Here is a 20,300-nt window from a genome sequence, read left to right as displayed (position 1 = left end):
AGTTTCATTTAAACTGTCTTCCATCATTACTCTGTCTGATTTGATTGCACGATATTTTTGCGAATTACTTCACTTGCCTCAGCAATCTTCTTTAGAAGCTTTTTCTCCTTCAATTTGTAAAGCTATTCTCTATTCAATATACAGACTTGTTCAACGTTCAAGGTTAAACTAACATTTTTGACCATTAACATCACTCTTTAATCACAGCATATTTATTAAAACCCTTTCGATATCGTCTATTTTGCATTGCACTGTCTTTATCAATTACTAAAAATCCATAATCACGCTTCCAACAATTTGAACACAATTCACAAAATTTTTCAAACGCCATATCTGTATTTACATGTTCGTTATATATATATATATGTTTTAGGTTAGTTCCATCTTGTTTAAAAATAATTAAAAAATTTGCATTATCACATATTAGATGTTTTGGTATCCTTGCATAAGTCTGACAAAGATAAAAGCAATCAATCGTAGAATGTCTACCCATGGAGAAGTAGTCTCTTATATTGTCTTGCTTATCGGTTGCAACATCATCAAATATGAAAATTGAATTTGGTAGTGCTTCAGCTACTTTTATAACCTCACTATTATTAGAAAATTGGAAATAACTAATTTCTTCATTGTCCGATAATAGTCGCTCCAAGTATCGATATTTTGGTTGCTGCAACAATTTTGAATAAACGTATAGGTTTTCAAATCTCAAACCCTGAGGGCTTTCTATTATTCTCAGCAATACATTTGTTTTTCCACAATTTGAAGGGCCACAAACTATACAGCGTATGGTTGATGGGAGTAGAGGTCCGTGACGTCTCATGCATTTATCGGTTGTTCGGTAATCTATATTAGAAACACGAATACCGAGCGGCTGCTTTACGAAGTCCATGACTGAAAACTCTGTGGTCATACAACCTATTTATAGGAATGAAATAAATTGTTTGATCAGTTCTCATCATGCCGTTATTAGTGTAGATGTGTCAAGTTTGGAGGAATTAACCGCTGATGAGTTTGAATACATACCGAAAATTTCACTTTTAAAGTACTTTCCGCGTAGTATTCAAGAGGCTTGGAATAAATTGCCTGAACACATTCGTGCAGATCCTGAAGTACAACAATATCGCTGGTGTTTTAAACATCATAATCTACCTAATACAGATCACATTGATGGACCGCCCCCTTCAATAAAAGATTGCTGGCTTGTCAGCAAACTCTCTGTGAGAAACAGAAAGAAAGTTCCACATGGTAAGCTACGGTTGTGGAACTTTTTTCAATAAAATACTGAATAAATTACCGTTCGAAGTACACATACCTGGCTACAATTATTGCGGACCAGGTACTCGATTTCGAGAACGGTTAGCACGTGGTGATCCTGGTATAAATCCTCTAGACGAAGCCTGTCGTGAACACGATATCGCATATTCAATATATAAGGATCTGCCACCACGTCACCAGGCTGATAAAGTTCTTGCACAGCGTGCACAATAACGTATCACTGCTAGTGACTCATCTTTACGTGAACGAGCAGCTGCAGCAGCAGTCTGGGCATCCATGAATGTAAAACGAAAACTTGGCTTAGGCCTACAAGTGCATGGAAAAAGCATGAAGAAAAGAAAAATTCGTGTACCGAAGAAACGAGGAGGTTTATTGAGGAAAAAGCAATTTACTCAAAAAAAAAACGGGGGGGTTTATTACCTCTGCTCCCACTGTTGAGTGCAGTGGGCGCATTAGCTAGGGGCGCAGCAGGTATAACAAAAGCTGTAAACGATGCGAAAGCATGCAAGAGACAATTGGAAGAGATACAGCGTCACAATCGTGTAATAGAAGGCAGGCGTGGACATGGTTTATACCTAACCCCTTACGGACGAAAGGGGGAGGGTTTGAAAAGGAGGAAAAAAACCTCGCAAAAAAAAAATAAGCAACCTCCCGAAATCTGGAGCTACTAGTAATATTCAATTATTACATGCATGTCAGGATATACCACATTTTCGAGGAGTCTTTATGCGCACATCTCTACCACAAACCGTACTATGCAATGAGTGTGCAATCGTGAATCTTGATGAAGATAAAGGTTCTGGTACACATTGGGTTGCCTACGTTAAACGTAATAATTACGTAAAGTATTTCGACTCCTTCGGAAATTTGAAACCTCCAATTGAACTTTTAGATTATTTTGGTCCTTCTGCTATAATCTACTACAACCACGATCAATATCAATCGTATGATACAAGCATATGCGGTCAGTTGTGTGTCAAGTTTCTACGTGAACAATGTCTTTAAAGGTTACGCTGTCTGACCGCGAGTCCATATTAGAGGCAGATTTTTTCCCACCGATCAATCTTCGGGAGGAGCAATATGAACTTGATCTCGTAGACTTTCAGAGCTTCAATTCAATCGCTAATGTTGATGAGTCGAACAATAAGTTTTACTACGATACTGAAGATCTGACTATACCTACAGGTTGTTATGAATTGAGTGCTATGAATGATCTTTTGCGTACATTGATGCATGAGGCGGATAATGAAGATGTCATTATTCTACGTGCTAATAATAATACGTTGAAAAGGGAAATAAAGTGTAAATATCTGATCGATTTTACAAAACCTAATAATATAGGCTCTTTATTGGGTTTTTCGTCAGATCGAATTATTCAGCCGAACACTCTAGCCGAATCAGACCAGCCCGTAAACATTATAAGGGTCAATATTTTACGAATTGAATGTAATATTACTGCTGGTGCATATACAAACGGCAAACCTCAACATGTTATACATGAATTTTTTCCAAGCGTGCCACCAGGCTATAAAATCTCGGAAACACCGAAAAACGTCATTTACTTGCCAGTCATTGTGAAAGTAATTGACTGTCTTACTTTGCGCATTCTCGATCAGGAAAACCTTCTAGTAAATTTCGGTGGGGAAGAAATTACAATTCGATTACACATTAGAAAATGCTAATTTACAAGAATACTTATAAATCACCGATACCAGATGAGCCTATCATCAGTCCAACAGTTGCTGAAGGAGCAGATACATTGGGTGGGGATTACATTAGAAGACCGCTAACAAGAAAAAATATAACCTTTCTTCAATCACTGGGTTTCAAGGTCAGAAATAAAAATGGACCTGTTGGACGTAATCGCACAACCTGTGTACGACAATCGCATTACTAAAATGGAAATACATGCTTACAATTCGTATGCAAATGCATCATTGGGAAATAGTGATGAAATTCGAATTCCAATACAACAGCAAGATTTAATTCTTTTACCATGTGAGAGTTACCTATACATAGAGGGAAAATTAATCGAGGGCACTCGTGGTCAGGGTGCAACAGTTCAAGATACAGTGGGACTTGACTGCAATTCCATGGCATTCTTGTTCGATGAAATTCGCTATGAATTGAATGGTATTGAGATTGACCGCAGTAAGAATGTGGGTATTACTAGTTCCATGAAGAATCTCATTTCCCTGACTGGGGAGGAGAGTACGAGTCTACACCATTCAGGATGGTTTCTATCAGATTATAAGCCTACGAAATATTTCAATTTTTGCGTACCACTGAAAATGCTGTTGGGTTTTTGTGAAGACTATAGAAGAGTCATAATAAATGCACGTCATGAGCTCGTTCTCATTCGAGCGCGTAATGATACGAATTCGATATATTCTTCAACGAAAATCACCGACTCCAAAATTGATGTTTGTTTCGCTACTTTTCTCCTAGCGCTGATAGTCCATGCATCCTCAATAGCGCTACCCATCGACTTCGTTAGTTTCCGTGCGAAATCGGCGGGTCACGGGGCCCTTTTCCCCCTCCCGATCGAACCTAGTCAGTCAGGTCGATATGAGGACTGGCTCTCTCTGGCTTGAACCGTGGAAGCGACGACTGCACCGATTACCATTGTAAGCAACATCCTATGTTTTGTAATAATCACCCTCCTTGTTCGAGGACTGGTTACTTCAGCGACACCCGCGACATTTCTTAGTGGTAAAAGGTAAACATTCAAACATTGTAATTCCCTGTTAATTCAGTTACGTATTAAATAGGTTCGAGGGTTTTTCTTCCCTGTCTAGTTCGCAGGGTTTTCCCTCCGGTAGATCGGAAATAAACATAAAACAAATTATCCGATAAATTCGACTACTTTATTTTATGCATGAACTTCCTTCCCCGTATCACGTACAAATATTCGGCAACATTTTGGTCCTTCGAGCCGGATACGGGTAAGGAGGCTTTGCGTTATCCTATTAACATAATCATTATCGAGATCTATAATTATGATGTAATTAAGAAATTATAGCGTTTTTGTGTTTGTGTGAACGGAGAAACTACACGAATATCTTGTAGGCGCGTTGAATATTGTTTCGTTCTACAAAGAAGGTGTTTAGTTAACTGTTTTGTTAGGCGTTTGTTTACATTTGGTATTGGTATCGCGCTCTTACAAGCTATGGCGCCTGTACAAGCTCGTAGGCTTATCATATTACAAAAGGATCGGTCTAACAATATTGCGCGTATTATGCCGGCAATTCGTTCCTTACAGCGAGAACGCATCACGAGGGCATTAATACTCGATCGTCGTGAAAAATTGTGTGAATATTGGCAGGAATTCTGTAAATGCCATACAGAGATTATAACACGAGAGGATATCCAAGATGATACATATATAACAGAATCATTTTTTACGACTACGGAAGGTATACGTGACGAATGTAGGGATGAACTGGATCGCATGCTTGTTGATCTGCCCGAGGACAATGCATCGACTTCAACAATAAACAGTACAAACAGCGATGCTCTTCAGTCATCGTCACATAATTTAATTTTACCGAAAATCAATTGGCCTCAATTTTCGGGAAAGTACGAAGATTGGGATGCCTTCGAAAATAGGTTTACCTCTTTGATTCATAACAAAGCTCAACTTTCTAATGTTGACAAGCTGCAGTTCTTAATGGGATGTTTGAAAGGCACTGCAGCTGATTTCGTAAAAGATGTCACCGTGACCGATGCCAATTATCTATCTACTTGGCTTGCTTTAAAAGAGCGATTTTCAAACTTAAGGCTTCAGGTGTATCATTTGGTATTAAATTTAACAAAAATTCCTCCTCTTAAAGTGGAATCGGCGGTTGAGTTGAGACGTTTGGTAGATGAGGTTTGTCACAGCATACGAATGCTGAAGAATTTGGATCGGCCGGTAGATTCATGGGATGACCTTCTAGTCGTCATGGTTAGCGAGCGTCTCGATCCAGTAACTCGTAAAGCGTGGGAGACTCATATGAGTACGAGGGGGCTAAGTTCCGAACCAAGTGGATCTTCTCATTTCAATGTTTTGAGGAAAACGCCGCCAACTTTCAGAGAATTGACGGAATTTTTAGAGGGTACTATTTTGGCCCTTAGTTCTGTTACTGCAACCAATGTTTCTGAAAAGGTTTCTGGGCAGGGAAAGCGCCATTCGCAGACTAGCAACAAGTCTATTGTTAAATCTTATCATACTAGTTCTAGTTCGGATACGATTTCGAAAATTTCGAATTTCTTAAAATGCCCTCTATGTGCAGGCCAACATTACATAGGGCGGTGTGAGAAATTTAAAGCACTAAAAGGTAGTGAAAGGCACAATGAGATTCGCCGGCTTGGCTTTTGTTTTAATTGTTTCGGTCGGCACCAAGTAAAGAATTGTCAGTCTAAGCACTCTTGCAACAAATGCCAAGGGCACCATCACACGATGCTTCATGATGAGACTTCGCGAAACTCTTCCAATTCGAGTGTAAATACTCTATTTACTCAAACTGAACCTAGTTCTTCGGACCAATTATAGCAATTAAAATAATCGAATTCAGGTATGGCAAACTCAGGTAGCCTCTTACCAACTGCACAGGTGTGGGTTATAAATCACAATGGGTTAAAACTAAAAGCAAGAGCTCTGCTTGATCAAGCATCAGAAGTGACATTAATTACTGAGGCATTGGCTCAGGCCCTTAATCTTGTACGCCGACGAGTTAGCATAACAGTGGTAGGTGTTGGTGCATCTAAACATACTACAAGTCGATCAACAGTGTCATTTCGCGTTCAGTCAAATATCGAGTCGTCATTCGAATTAGAAGTTAATGCCTTTGTATTGACTAAAATTACCAATTGTCTCCCTTCTGAAAAATTGGCGATTGATAATACTTCGGCGTTTGCCAAGCTCCTTAAAGCAGATCCTGATTTTCATATACCTGGGGAAGTAAATTTATTGTTAGGAGTTGATGTTTATGCTTTCATACTTCGCCAGGGTTTTCAAAACATCGATTTTCATAACTTGGTCGCTCAAAATACAGCCTTAGGATGGATATTCTCAGGTTCTTTTAGTAGGCATAGTTTGCGTATCAAGGATTCTAATCAAAGACTTCAGATAGTTAGTGTTCATAGCCTGGTTGAGGATTCGATTAGTAAGATATTAGAATTATTTTGGGCTATTGAAGAAGTCCAAACATTACCTCGTATCCTTAGTCCAGAGGATGAATATTGTGAACGTTTCTTTCAGAATACGCATTTTAGAAATTCTGAAGGGCGTTATATCCTCAGACTCCCACTCAAGTCGGAATTACCGAAGGTGGCGGATCAAACGCGTCGACTTGCAATTACCTCTTTTTATTCTTTGAGGAGGCGTTTTAATCGCGATCCAGAATTGGCACGCGATTATTGCGCATTCATGGACCAGTATGAAAACTTAGGACATATGCAGCTCGTACCAGAGGACGAAATAGTTAATGAGAGAGCTTGGTATTTGCCTCACCATGCTATCGTAAGTCGAATAAGTTCGTCTCAGAAAAAATTTCGAGTGGTATTTAACGCTTCTCGACGCATATCCAATCAAAAATGTTTGAATGACTTTTTGCTACCTGGACCAATCTTACAAAGTGATTTGTCACTGATATTGACAAGTTGGAGACAACATCGTTTCGTTTTCACTGCTGACATCGTAAAGATGTTCAGACAGGTTCTTATAAATAAATCAGATCAGGATTTATTACGCATACTTTGGTCATCTAATCCAAATTTGCCACCTCGTGATTATAGGTTGACTACAGTTACCTATGGTACGTCGTGTGCGCCATATTTGGCCATCAAAACCCTATTGCAACTTGCGAAAGACGAAGAACAGCGTTATCCACTGGGAGCACAGTGCATACAAAAGCAAATCTATGTTGACGACATTTTTTCGGGGTCTGACGATTTGAATGAGGCAATATCTATCAGAGATCAGCTGATATCCTTGCTCGAGTTAGCGGGAATTAAGCTAGGCAAATGGGCTTCTAATTCAGCTTTGTTGTATCCTAAAGAATGTAAAGACACTAGCCTAATCGAGTCTGAAAAACCTATTTCAGTAGATCAAACAGTTAAGACACTTGGGTTAATTTGGCATCCTGTTCTGGACACCTTTAATTTTAATACAGAAATCGTACAAAATTTAGTTACCGCTCCAACCAAACGAGTTGTTCTCTCGAACTTAGCGCGACTCTTCGATCCTCTAGGTTGGCTAACGCCAGTAGTTATTAACGCAAAAATTCTATTACAAGACATCTGGATTTTAAAGCTAGAGTGGGATGCTCCCCTCCCATTGGAAATTGCCAGTCGCTGGAAGAAGTATAATAATTACATTTCTCGAATTTCCGAACTTTCTATTAGTCGCTGGTTAGGGACGATTGATAATTCTTCTTGTGAACTTCATGGATTTTCAGATGCCTCCATGCGAGCATATGCTGCTGTCATCTATTTAAGGGTAATTGATAAAGAAGGATCGTGTAAAATATCTATTATTATGGCTAAGTCAAAAGTGGCACCAGTGAAAACAAAAAGTATCCCCAATTTAGAGTTGTGCGGTGCAGTACTTTTGGTTAAATTATTCAAACATCTTAGAAAAATTGATTTTTATAAAAAACTGCCTATCACAGCCTGGTGTGATAGTCGCGATGTGTTGGCCTGGATTAACAAGCATCCATCGCATTGGAAGGTTTTTGTAGCCAACCGAACTTCATACATTCAAACTGAACTTCCAAATGCCGTTTGGAATGATGTATCTACTAAGGAAAATCCAGCGGATCTTGCCACAAGAGGGGTAGATCCCGATACGCTAAAATCTACTTCACTCTGGTGGACAGGTCCTCATTGGCTGTCCAAATCATCCAGCTGTTGGCCAAAGCAGCCATCTAACGAAAAGGTTTCAGAGCCTGTTGTAAAGTCAATGTTGATCAACCAGCTTAAAGAAAAGGATACGTTGCTCGATCGATTTTCGTCATTGATGAAATTGTTCCGTGTCGCAGCCTACTGCTTGCGCTTTATAGTGAATTGTCGTAACAAAAAAAAGGGATTGCCCTCTATTCATGGGTTTTTATCTTCTCAGGAGTTACAATCATCGCGGATTTGTCTCATTCGTTTGGCACAGAGTTCTGCTTTTCCGGATGACTTAATTCGTCTAAAAAACAAACAACTGCTTCCTCGTAAAAGTGTACTTCAAAAACTGCGACCGTTTTTGGATGAATACGGAATCATCAGAGTGGGTGGTAGACTGACCCATTCGTCTCTACCTTTCCCAGTTAAGCATCCAGCTATCTTACCGAAACGTTCTCATTTAAGTCAATTATTCATTAAGCAAGCTCACGTCTTAGCCTTGCATGGTGGACCTGCTCTGACTATGGGAACCCTGTTGCAACATGTTTGGATTATTGGTGCAAGAAGTTTAGTCAAGCGCCATGTTCGTGCTTGCATTCGTTGCCACCGTGCTCGGCCTCGTTTAGCTACCCAGTTGATGGGTGATTTACCGTCTTCTAGAATAACTCCTTCTCGACCGTTTATGACCACGGGTCTCGATTATGCCGGTCCGTTCTGGTTAAAAATGTCAGGTGGCCGAGGTCAGCAATCCTACAAAGGATACATATGTTTGTTTGTATGCTTTTGTACTAAAGCTATTCATTTAGAAGCGGTAAGCGATTTATCCACTCAAACGCTTTTGGCTGCGTATCGCCGATTCGTTAGTCGCAGAGGATTTTGCGGAACCATCTATAGCGACAATGGGACAAATTTTCAAGGTGCGGACAAGGAGCTACAAACAATGTTTACAGCGTATTCCAAATTCTACCACGACATTGCTGAACAACTGGCAATGCAGGGAACATCTTGGAGCTTCATTCCACCAAATTCACCACACTTCGGAGGATTACGGGAATCGGGAGTAAAGGCTACCAAGCATCACCTCCTTCGAGTCATCGGTGAGCATAAGCTCACATTTGAAGAATTCTCTACTGCACTGTCCGAGATAGAGGCTGCGTTCCGTTATTACCGCATGAACTGGAAGTATACTGCAAGTATACTTCAAATCGTTCCGAAATAGTTTGCAGTAAGCTTCCAGTATACCGCAAAAGTCCTAGAGAATTTTTATGACGTCATTAATTTACGTCATTTCCTACTGCGTTTACTGGGCTCATCGAGGTGGGGCAAATGCAGTAAAAGACAGAAAACAATATGGCGGGCACTATGAATTCTGAAAGTGAAATGACTCAAATTATTTTTCTAAATGAAAATAATGAAGAAGTTAGAGTAACTGTTGATGTTGCAACTGCCGCAAAAGCTAATTCCGGTATATCAATTTATGATCACATTTGATTTTTAATTACAATATTTAATTCATTTTATGCTTTTAAAATACACGCAATTTTTAAGATTCAACATTTGCTCAAGTTTTATACGAGAGATTCGTTGGACATGGAAATCATCAGTTACACCAGTTACAGGGAGAATTAGTAGATGATCCCGATGATCCTATACCTATAACCCCTGCTGTAACTAATGAAAACGATATTCGTAAGTACTAACTTTTTTAATGTTATAAGATTTACTTTCTTTATATAATATTTGTAGACATCGCTATAGATCAGCATTTATGGTCCGAAGCAGAAACCAAATTATTATTAATGATATATAAAGAAAATAAAAGTAAAAAATTAAGTGTAAGAAATTTATTTAAACTAATTTCATCGGAAATGGATAATCGAGGCTATAAAATAAGTCCTGAAAAATGTAACACAAAGATGCAAGCCTTAAAAAGATCTTTTAAAAAAGTAAAAGACCATAATAATATATCAGGCAATGAGAGAAAGACTTGTAAATATTATGAGGTAAGAGTACATTATCATACAGTTTATATACATTTTCAAAAACATAATTTATTATTTTTAGATTTTACAAGAAATATTTGAAAGAGAACCTTGGATTGAACCTGTTGCGGTTGCAGGAACATCTGTGGAAGATGAGAAAGAAAATGAAGGTACAATCATATAATATATTCCATACATTTTATTGAAGAATAAATCGAAATCTTAAATAATAGAAAAATTTGAAATAAAAGTTTTCTGATTTAAGTAATGACAGAAGACGGTGTCCTTACTTTTGTGTGTCTTAAATATATATTTTTTTCTAATTAATAAAATTAAATGTCTTATTTTCAGATATTCAACAAAAAAGAATGAAAAAAAATGTATTAGCGTTGTTGCTGGGAGAAAAAAAAATGAGCCGACAAGATGCTAACACACGACATAAGGAAAAAATGGAAAGGCTGGATAAGTTGCAACATGTTTTAGAAAAATTAGCTAAAAAGGTATATAATAATAAAGACCATTATATTGCTTTAATTCTTAAAATTTATAATACAGGGTATTTGCTTCCGAAAGATATTTAAATCACATTTGTTTTATTAATTACTTATTTTTTTGTTTTAAGGAAATTGGACAAAAATAGAAAGAAGCTCTTAATTAGAATTGGGAAATAGCTTTACTTCAAGAATCCATCAGTATTAAAGATATTTTTTAAGAATGAGTCAATAATAGTACAGAAAAATGTGATATTTTAAGAAATATAAAGATTTATATTTAAAGAGAATATATAGTATTACATAATTATATTAATTAAAACTAAGATTAAAAACTTTGTTAAAAAATATAAAAATATATTTAATATTTATATAGTTTCATGCATTATGCTAAACAATAACTAGTTTGATATAATAAATTAAAAGTCTTTAAACAATACCAGATATACATTTATTGATGACTTAATAAGTGCATGATAGCATTTCGTTTTGCAATTCCTTCTGACTTCGAATCATTATTTCTATTATTATGTAAATAATTTTCCCTTCTTTCATTATTTATAAGAATAAATATATTCTCAAATATGTCATTTCTATCTATGCAAATATTGTGTAAAATACAACATGCTATTACGTATTTTGGTATTAGGTCAGTCCTGGTCATAGGCAATTTGTCTAAAATACTTCGTAACCTGCCTTTCAAAAGCCCAAAACATCTCTCTATAATCATTCTTGATGATGAAAGAATGGTATTGAAATTTATTTGTTCCTCTGTCAAATGGCCATTGTCCCTGAATGGTACCATCACATGCTTATGGATTTCATAAGCTGCGTCTCCAAGGATATGGCTGTTGTCGGGGAAGTTATCATCATTAAGCATGTCTGTTATATTGCTTAATCTAAACACACGCATGTCGTGTACTGATCCCACTTCTCCGCAATATACATGGAATAATTTTAAATCTTGATCGCAAATAGCCTAAAAAACATTTAATATATTACAAAGATCATATTACATAAAAACAATATTTGACAAAGAAAGTTTAAAAATTACCTGCAATTGTAATGAGTGAAACCCTTTCCTATTTATGTAGGCATCAGGTTTTTCTTTTGGAGCAGATATTTGTATATGGGTTCCGTCAATAGCTCCTACTACTTTAGGAAACCCATATTTAGTCCTAATTTTGCTCATTGTGACTCTTGCCTCCTCAGTAGAAGGCCATTTTATAAATGTATGCCTCAGACTATATAAAGCATTTGTTACTCTTCGGATTGATCTCCAGGCAGTAGCTTTACCTACTCCAAACCTATCGCTAACACATCTATAATATTAGACAAAATCAAATAAAATATGTTATTAATTTCTTGTGTTATTATTTGCTGATTGATTAAAAGTATATTTTAAAATTAACCTAAATGAATTAGGAGTAGCCATAAGCCAAAGGGTCAGTAGTACTTGCTTTTCTGGCAACAAAGGTTGACGCCCATATTTTGTTGGTTTCTTTTCTAAATAGGGTGCTAATAGCTCAGTAAGGAAGGCCACTGTGCTTCGCATCATTCTACAACAAAAAATATCATAAATGTGATATTATGTAAAACTAAAGTATTAAATACTTTTTATATGTATATTCAAATTTCTGAATATTATTTATATTTTTAAAACTTACCGAAAATGTGATTTGAAGTCTGCATCACTATAATTACATACAACTTCACTGTAATAATTTCTTATCTTTGTTCTTGGAGAAAAATTAGAATTTATTCTATTTATATCATCCAGAAAATATTCTTCATCACTATCTGATGTATCTGTTTCAATTAAATCAGATATCATACAGTTTACTGCTAATAAAATGATTTCTTTCTTTTCCATTATATCAATGGTAATGAAACATTTTTAGAAACTATATAAAAATTGATAAGTCGTTTCACTTTCAACTACTTTTAACTGTTACACTAAATGAATAATATTTCTATTTTCCAGTATCGTCTGCTAAAAGTTTGCTTTAATGCAAGTAAGTAGTCTGTTCCGTTTTACATTTCAAACAGCTGCCATGCAGTACTAAAGTAATAACGGAACGCTATTTGCAGTATACTGTAATAACGTCACTGTTACTAGAGATGTACTGTACTGGCAGTAATAACGGAACGCAGCCAGAGGCTTGCCTAAATTCAAGACCTCTTTATCCGATGTCCGGAGATATTGAAGATTTGGAAGTATTAACGCCTTCTCATTTCTTAATTGGCTCTTCCCTGCATCTTATATCGGAGATACCTGTTCCTGAGGTTCCAGAAAACCGCTTATCCAGATATCAACTAGTCTCAAAAATGCGGCAAACTTTCTGGAGACGGTGGTCCCGTGAGTACTTGCATCACCTGCAAGAGCGCAACAAGTGGAGAGGCCCTACACAGAATTTTGCAGTGGGCCAGCTGGTCATTCTTCGAGACGACCGATTTCCACCTTCCAAATGGCCGATGGGGCGAGTGATTGAAGTCCATCCGGGATCGGATGGATTAATACGTGTCGTCTCTGTGAGAACAGCTTCAGCTATATTGAAGAGACCGATAGTGCGGCTTAGTCCATTGCCCATGGAAGAATTAAATTCGTCAAGGCGGGCGGATTCTCACACCACTTAAATTCGTCGAAGTGACGAAGGCGGGCGGGATGTTTCGCTACTTTTCTCCAAGCGCTGATAGTCCATGCATCCTCAATAGCGCTACCCATCGACTTCGTTAGTTTCCGTGCGAAATCGGCGGGTCACGGGGCCCTTTTCCCCCTCCCGATCGAACCTAGTCAGTCAGGTCGATATGAGGATTGGCTCTCTCTGGCTTGAACCGTGGAAGCGACGACTGCACCGATTACCATTGTAAGCAACATCCTATGTTTTGTAATAATCACCCTCCTTGTTCGAGGACTGGTTACTTCAGCGACACCCGCGACATTTCTTAGTGGTAAAAGGTAAACATTCAAACATTGTAATTCCCTGTTAATTCAGTTACGTATTAAATAGGTTCGAGGGTTTTTCTTCCCTGCCTAGTTCGCAGGGTTTTCCCTCCGGTAGATCGGAAATAAACATAAAACAAATTATCCAATAAATTCGACTACTTTATTTTATGCATGAACTTCCTTCCCCGTATCACGTACAAATATTCGGCAACAATGTTCAAAAGGTGCAATGGAGAATTCCTCATATATCATTGAATGAATACACAAAACTTCAATTTCTACGTATTATCGACCAAAACAAAAGCCTCACCATAGCTTTTCGATCCTGGGAACTCTACGAATATCCGCTTCTACCAGAAACACAGAGGCATACGTGGGCTATAAAAGCTGCAACACAATTGGAGAAGCCTCGATACGTTATTCTAGCATTTAGAAGAAATAAGAAGAATACGTAGCATATGAAGGTGCTTGACTTCGATGATAGTTTTGTTCGTGATATTAAAGTCTATCTTAATTCTGAATTTTATCCGTATGATCGACTTGATACTGATACTGAAAAATCACGATTTTCTGTACTATATGATATGTATGTTAAATTTATCCAATCCTATTATGTTGGAGAAAAACCGTCGAAACCAATGCTTGATTACAACAATTTCTTAGAATATGGCCCTCTCTTTGTCATTGATTGTTCGCATCAAAACGAATCTATTAAATCTGGCACAGTTGAGGTTAAAATAGAGATCGATTGTACTAAAAATATTGCAAGTAATACTACTGCGTATTGTTTAATTATACATGATAAAATTGTTGAATATAACCCGCTTACAAGTATTGTTAGAAATGTAAGTTAATCGTTAATAGTTAGAAATGTAAGTTAATCGCTAATAGTTAGAAATGTACGTTAATCGCTAATAGACTATAGTTAAGCTTATCATTATAATGAAGGAAAAAAATAATAAATAAGATATAATAATCATTTATTTGTGTTTAAATCATTCCTTACAAATGTTTTCTAAATTAATCTTTTGAAATTTGACTAACAATTGCAAATGTCATATTATTGTAATTTCCACCATGATACGTGAATGTTAATATTTGATTTGAAGCTGCATCTTGAAAATTCTTGAATTGTTCTGGTTTTTCCAGTAATGCCATCATCCTTGCAGGCAAGAAGAACCATTCCTTCGTAAGCAGCTTTGCTATTATTCTCTCTCCATATTTGGTTTTAATTTTCGATAATTCAGTTATTCGGTATGACCCCCCAATCTCCAAAGTATTCAGTTTTATAAAAGTTTTTGGTTCTACAGTTGCGAGTTCATTAATCTTAGTTAAATCCATTTCTATAATAATAAAATAATATTAAGAATAGAGAATAACGTAAAAAAGAAAAAATAATTCTTACCTTCTAAAGATTGTCTACGACAATTACGTGACAATAAAAAAATATTCTGTTTGCAACGTGAAACTGGTACTTTGCACTGCTTGAAGCTTCAATACTGCTATTACACCACAATAAAATATTATGACTGCAGCGTTACAGACTTGAACTTTCGACTGCTTCACGCTTCTAATCGAGACTGAATGAAATTTCCTAATTGCTAGCGTGGGTGACTTTGAATAATATCCTAGGAGGGAATAAGATATACACACTTGGAAATTGAGAGTAGGGGAAGTGTTGCAGGCAAACGAAACTTGGGTGGCTTTGAATAATATCGTAGGAAGGGATAAGATATACACACTTATTGGAAATTGAGAGTGGAGGGATTGTTGCAGGCGAACGACATTTTTGATGGGTTACTCACTCATGATTGTAGATTTCAAAGAGAATTCATTATTTTAAACCTGTTGATATATGTATTCTTTAGATCAAGTAGGTGTTAATTAAAATAAATAAATCCATTTAATTATATACACGTTCCTTATATAAAGTGACATCAGTCTAGAATATAAACTTTTCATTGTTTAAAAGCAAGTCGTGAGATACACGTTCTTCAGATCAAATAACCGTCATCTAAAACAAATATATTTAATTCAAACGTGTCATAACACGTACTAGATGGTGCAGATAGTCACGTTCCTCAGATAAAGTAATGACAGTTTAAAATATAAACTTTTCATTATTTAGAAACGAGTCGTGAAATATACGTTCATTATTACTTGCGTTGGGAATACTAGCATCTTAAGGACATATCCTGAGTGCAGCTTAAAATTTACGAGCGCATCAATGGCTTTTCGACAATCTTACGTCACACTGTGACTCTGTTTAGCACGTGGGATCATTTGTCTGCTCTGCTTGTGAGAAAAGTCTTGAGATAAAAATAGCTAGAGGTTGAATGATTTGTCTGATCTGCTTGAGGGAGGAAAAGTCACGAAAAAATAGCTAGAGGCTGGTTGAGAGGGTAAAATATGGTCAGAAAGTATCGAGCGCATCAATGGCTTCTTGACAATCTTACTTCACACTGTGACTCTGTTTAGCACGTTGGATCATTTGTCTGCTCTGCTTGTGAGAAAAGTCTTGAGAAAAAAATAGCTAGAGGTTGAATGATTTGTCTGATCTGCTTGAGGGAGGAAAAGTCACGAAAAAATAGCTAGAGGCTGGTTGAGAGGGTAAAATATGGTCAGAAAGTATCGAGCGCATCAATGGCTTCTTGACAATCTTACTTCACACTGTGACTCTGTTTAGCACGTGAGCTCATTTGTCTGGCCTGTTTGTGAGAAAAGTTTCGAAAAAAATAACTAGAGGCTGGTTGAGAGGGTAAAATATGGTCAGAAGGTATCGGGTCAGTTTTAGAGAGCCCTGGGAAAGCTCATAGGAGGAACATTGGGTGGTCCCTACAATTTCACTCCCCATTGTTTCGCAAAAGGAAAAATAATGTCTGTTAACTATGTGACATGTAGAGCATGCTTGCAGGAAGATATAATGAATAATCTATTCACTTATAATATGCTTACAGTAATTTTTATTCAATATTCAACAGTTTTAACATATAATACTTTTATTCAATATATATATATATATATATATATCTAAAACGTTGGAGTGGGGAGAATAGGGTATAAAGGCATGAAGTAACTCTTTCTATATCAATAGCTCCATTACCATCAATAACATCTATTCTACAACTAATTTTTTTTAAACAGTTCTATAAAACTTTCAATCGTCTCTCTCTCTCTCCCTCTCTTCACCTACTAATTTCAAAATGGATAAGTAAGTGATATTTTCTATCAAAATATTATTTTTTTTAATAACTAATATATATTCGTTATTTTAGAATTACACATATATTTGATGTAGATGGTTTTAACGTGGATAATGAAATTAAATTTAAAGATGCAGCTCTTATAGATATTAATAATGGATTTATATATACAGCTAATTTTAAGTTAAATGATAATTACTATGCATTACGTAAAGAAGATCAAATAAGTGCACGATATTTATATTTAAATTTACATGGAATGTTATATAAAGATTATCGTTTTGAGGAATATGAACAAAGTGATATGAATGATTTTATTTTAAGTAATTGTAAAAAAAAATTTTATGACATAGAGTCTGCAATAATTGGCTACAAAGGAAGTATCATTGAGCAAAAAATATTGAAAAATTTAGGTATGGAGTATGTGAATATTGAAAAATTTGGATGTCTTAAATTTAATGATCTTATAGAATTATATAATTTTCAAGAAACAAAATGTAAATTACATGCTAGAATGTACACTATAAAAAATACAAGAGTACATTGTCCATTCGCGGAAGTTCAAATATTTAGAAATTGGGTAATAGATAATAAGTAATAAATTTAAAAAATTTTGTTATAATTAAATTTCTAATTTTATATATGTATTTTTATTATTCTTTAAAATTGCTTTATAAAATAAATTTTAACATACATATTATTCTCTATCTTTGCATTTTTTTTTTTCGTTACTTTTAAAATGTCCCCAAGGTAGTGTATTTATAAAATCATCCATTATAAAACGTTTATCATCGTATGGATTTAAAGCTATTTTTTCTTCTAAAATACTATACACTTTGTGCAGTTTAGAATTTATTCTACCTTGTAAACTTACTTTAATATCTTGATTGTATAGACAATCTAAATAATCTTGAAAAGTAATATTTCTTTTTACAACATTTGATGAAATTCCCTTAATTTTCTTTATGTCACATTTATCGAAAACTTGTATGGCATACATTTTTGATCTTAAATCAATAAATTCTTTCATTATATATCCATTATTTTTATCTTTTATCAGCCCAGGCACTTTTTTATTAACCAATGGTATTTTAAAAATATTATTTGTCGAATAATCACTGGTATCAAACATTGTTCTACAATCTCTTTTAATAGTTTCATAAATATCAAAATGTTTGATCTCGTAAATCAAGCTATCAGTATCCGTATATAAAATTTTAGCGCAATCATTAAAGCTCGTTTTCATATAATTATAGTGAAAATCGTATAAACAAATTTTTGAAATATCTAATATTGACATACCAACGTAAATGGGTTTATTAATCGTTATGCATAATCTATTCATGTTAATCGCCATTAAGTTTTCATTAAAAATAACTCTACTATGAAAATTAGGTTTTGAAATATATGAATTAGCACCGTAACGACCGTCCCATACAGTACACAATTTTACATCCACATGATTTCGAACATTTTCCATTGTTTTACCAAAAAACGGCATTATTCATTAATTTATATAAGTTTTTTTCAAAATCATTATTAGCTTTTACACGTAATTCCGTGTTCAATTCAATGTAAACGCGTAACCATTCTTTTTGCTTAAATTGTAAAATACGATGTATTTTATCCAGTTGAAGACCATGTTTTAAGCATGTTTTCAACATTCTAATGTGTATAACGTATCTTTTCTTATCGTATAACGTTGTTAAAAGCTTCTTATGTTTACTATTTACCGGTGATAAATCATGAGTAGGACAAAATGGTAAATCTATATGAGAATTATGAATATTTTGCGGATATTTTAAATCGACTTCTAATATATAACCTAATGTAGAATTTGTGTCTATGTTATTAACATCAAAATTCTCACAATTATCAACCCATTTGAATTCTGCATATGGTAATGCTTGTGACATTGCTCATCTATATAAATTATTAACATCAAAATACATTAAATAAACATCATCCTTCATAGGATCATAAAGATCATGCATATTGTTATATTCACATAACTACTTCTATTACTTTCTCTATTAACCTAGAACCTAGCCAATAACTAGCCTATAACTAGTATTAAAATATTTAATTAATTAAAATTAGTTAAATTCAAAAAGGCTCCGGTTGCATTCTTCCAAGCGCCGTGTGGCGTCATTCGTATGCAACCTGAACCTCTTTCTTAGGCAACAGCACTTCTTTGTTGCCAGGGCCTCAGAGCGCGCTTGGCCAAAAGTCTTAGTCAGCTATTAGAACAATCGACTTATTGACGTACGACTTAGTAACCGTTGACGCACGATCGATTCCCTATAACCATACCATATATGGTCATGAGAATCGATGCATTTTTGAGGCAACGACTTGACTGCTCGGTTCCTGACCGATCAGTCCAGGCCCAGCAGTAACTAGAACAAGTCATCCGACTTTATCCGAGCATTAGCTCTCTAGTTACCCTAAATTCATTCTAACTTCAATTAGATAACCATTTAATCAAAAACCTCTAAAAACTTGTATAACTATTAATTTATTTTATAAACGAACATTGTAAAATAATTCTACAAGGACTGAATAAATTTAGTTGTACCAAAAGTACTTGAATTAGTTTGTCGCGGTGTGAACCCATAACAAAAGTGGTGGCAGCGGTGGGATAGGCTGAAAGATCTATCGACTGGTGAAGCAGCAGGAAAAAGAAAGGAGATTTCCTTACGCTCATCAACTACTACGACGGCAACAACTGGAGGAATTCTCACTTCAAATCAACCCCTCAGTACTCCAGTCCTCAAGGGACTCATCGATCATTATCGCAGTCTCAACATTTCGACCTCGTTCATTCAGAAGATCACTGCCTATCCTAGAGGATTCAACATCACCGACCAGCTTACTCAAGGAATCTACAAGAGGACCTACAACATCAGGACTCAACTGAAGAAGAATGGATCTTTGGTGAGTACGGTTCCAACTTGTAAAAAATCAGTAGCAAACATTTACTTTGCGAATCATTGTAAACGCGAGCCCCGCGAGCGAAATTAAAATTTAGAGGAAAAATTTTCTCATGAGTCAAGACGACCGAAACCTTGACCGGACTCAATCGGTTCCAAATCTCACAGCAACTTCTAGGCGTTTATTTAATCAAGTTTCTATCAGTGACGAAGTAACTTCCTTCTTGCACGAAGTGCAGGAAAATACCGAACGTGCATTATTCGATTCAGAAAGCCCAGAAGTGACCGATACTGTTGCACTTCCTAGCACATCAAACACAAACCGAAATCCATTAGTTGGGAGCGTAGACCGCAGTGTTTTTAGACGTAACGTAACTACTCGTAGGCGCGGAAGCTCCATCATGGCAAATCGCGATCGTGTTGTTTTTCATGACCCAAGTTTGGTCCCTGAACAAAATCCAGAGAGAACTCTGGATACCAGATTACCTGTTACACCTGCCCCAAGGGTGTCTCAGTCGCCAATAACGACCGAAATAAACAGATTATCTGAAACCTTACGACGGGAGGTCAACCCTCTCGAAGAAGAGATTGCTAGGCTA

At 35.9% G+C, this 20,300-nt stretch overlaps 4 protein-coding genes across 4 annotated transcripts; 3 read left to right on the top strand and 1 right to left on the bottom strand.

The window, feature by feature from the left end:
• Positions 1 to 4,444: 4,444 nt before the first annotated feature.
• LOC136777953 (uncharacterized) lies at positions 4,445 to 5,809 on the top strand. The gene has a single exon (XM_066734526.1). The coding sequence runs from the start codon at positions 4,445 to 4,447 to the stop codon at positions 5,807 to 5,809; it is 1,365 nt and encodes a 454-aa protein (XP_066590623.1).
• A 24-nt stretch (positions 5,810 to 5,833) lies between these two features.
• Positions 5,834 to 9,364, top strand: LOC136777952 (uncharacterized). The gene has a single exon (XM_066734525.1). It carries the CDS (start codon positions 5,834 to 5,836, stop codon positions 9,362 to 9,364), a length of 3,531 nt encoding a protein of 1,176 aa, XP_066590622.1.
• Positions 9,365 to 11,069: 1,705 nt separating this feature from the next.
• On the bottom strand, positions 11,070 to 12,068 carry LOC136777951 (putative nuclease HARBI1). The gene is made up of 3 exons (XM_066734524.1): positions 12,031 to 12,068; positions 11,673 to 11,940; positions 11,070 to 11,597 (listed from the first exon to the last, which is right to left on the bottom strand). The coding sequence occupies exons 1-3, from the start codon at positions 12,051 to 12,053 to the stop codon at positions 11,070 to 11,072; spliced, it is 819 nt and encodes a 272-aa protein (XP_066590621.1). The 5' UTR covers positions 12,054 to 12,068.
• Positions 12,069 to 12,739: 671 nt separating this feature from the next.
• Positions 12,740 to 13,255, top strand: LOC136777950 (uncharacterized). The gene has a single exon (XM_066734523.1). The coding sequence runs from the start codon at positions 12,740 to 12,742 to the stop codon at positions 13,253 to 13,255; it is 516 nt and encodes a 171-aa protein (XP_066590620.1).
• The last annotated feature ends 7,045 nt before the right edge of the window (positions 13,256 to 20,300 follow it).

The sequence above is a fragment of the Prorops nasuta genome, unplaced genomic scaffold (assembly GCF_024137725.1).
Source record: "Prorops nasuta isolate Cenicafe-Biocafe unplaced genomic scaffold, Cenicafe_Pnas_1.2 PNAS00013, whole genome shotgun sequence".
In the NCBI taxonomy this organism is placed as follows: domain Eukaryota; kingdom Metazoa; phylum Arthropoda; class Insecta; order Hymenoptera; family Bethylidae; genus Prorops; species Prorops nasuta.
Note: the sequence above shows the minus strand (reverse complement) of the source record. Positions and strands in the feature narration are given on the sequence as shown.

Bases quoted from the DNA above. Each gene is read 5' to 3' on its own strand.
- LOC136777952 (XM_066734525.1), top strand. From the start codon at position 5,834: ATGGCAAACTCAGGTAGCCTCTTACCAACTGCACAGGTGTGGGTTATA.
- LOC136777951 (XM_066734524.1), bottom strand. From the start codon at position 12,053: ATGGCTACTCCTAATTCATTTAG. The intron at 11,941-12,030 runs GTTAATTTTAAA...CTAATATTATAG, and splicing joins GCTACTCCTAATTCATTTAG to ATGTGTTAGCGATAGGTTTG. The intron at 11,598-11,672 runs GTAATTTTTAAA...AATGTTTTTTAG, and splicing joins TTCACTCATTACAATTGCAG to GCTATTTGCGATCAAGATTT.
- LOC136777953 (XM_066734526.1), top strand. From the start codon at position 4,445: ATGGCGCCTGTACAAGCTCGTAGGCTTATCATATTACAAAAGGATCGG.
- LOC136777950 (XM_066734523.1), top strand. From the start codon at position 12,740: ATGTACTGTACTGGCAGTAATAACGGAACGCAGCCAGAGGCTTGCCTA.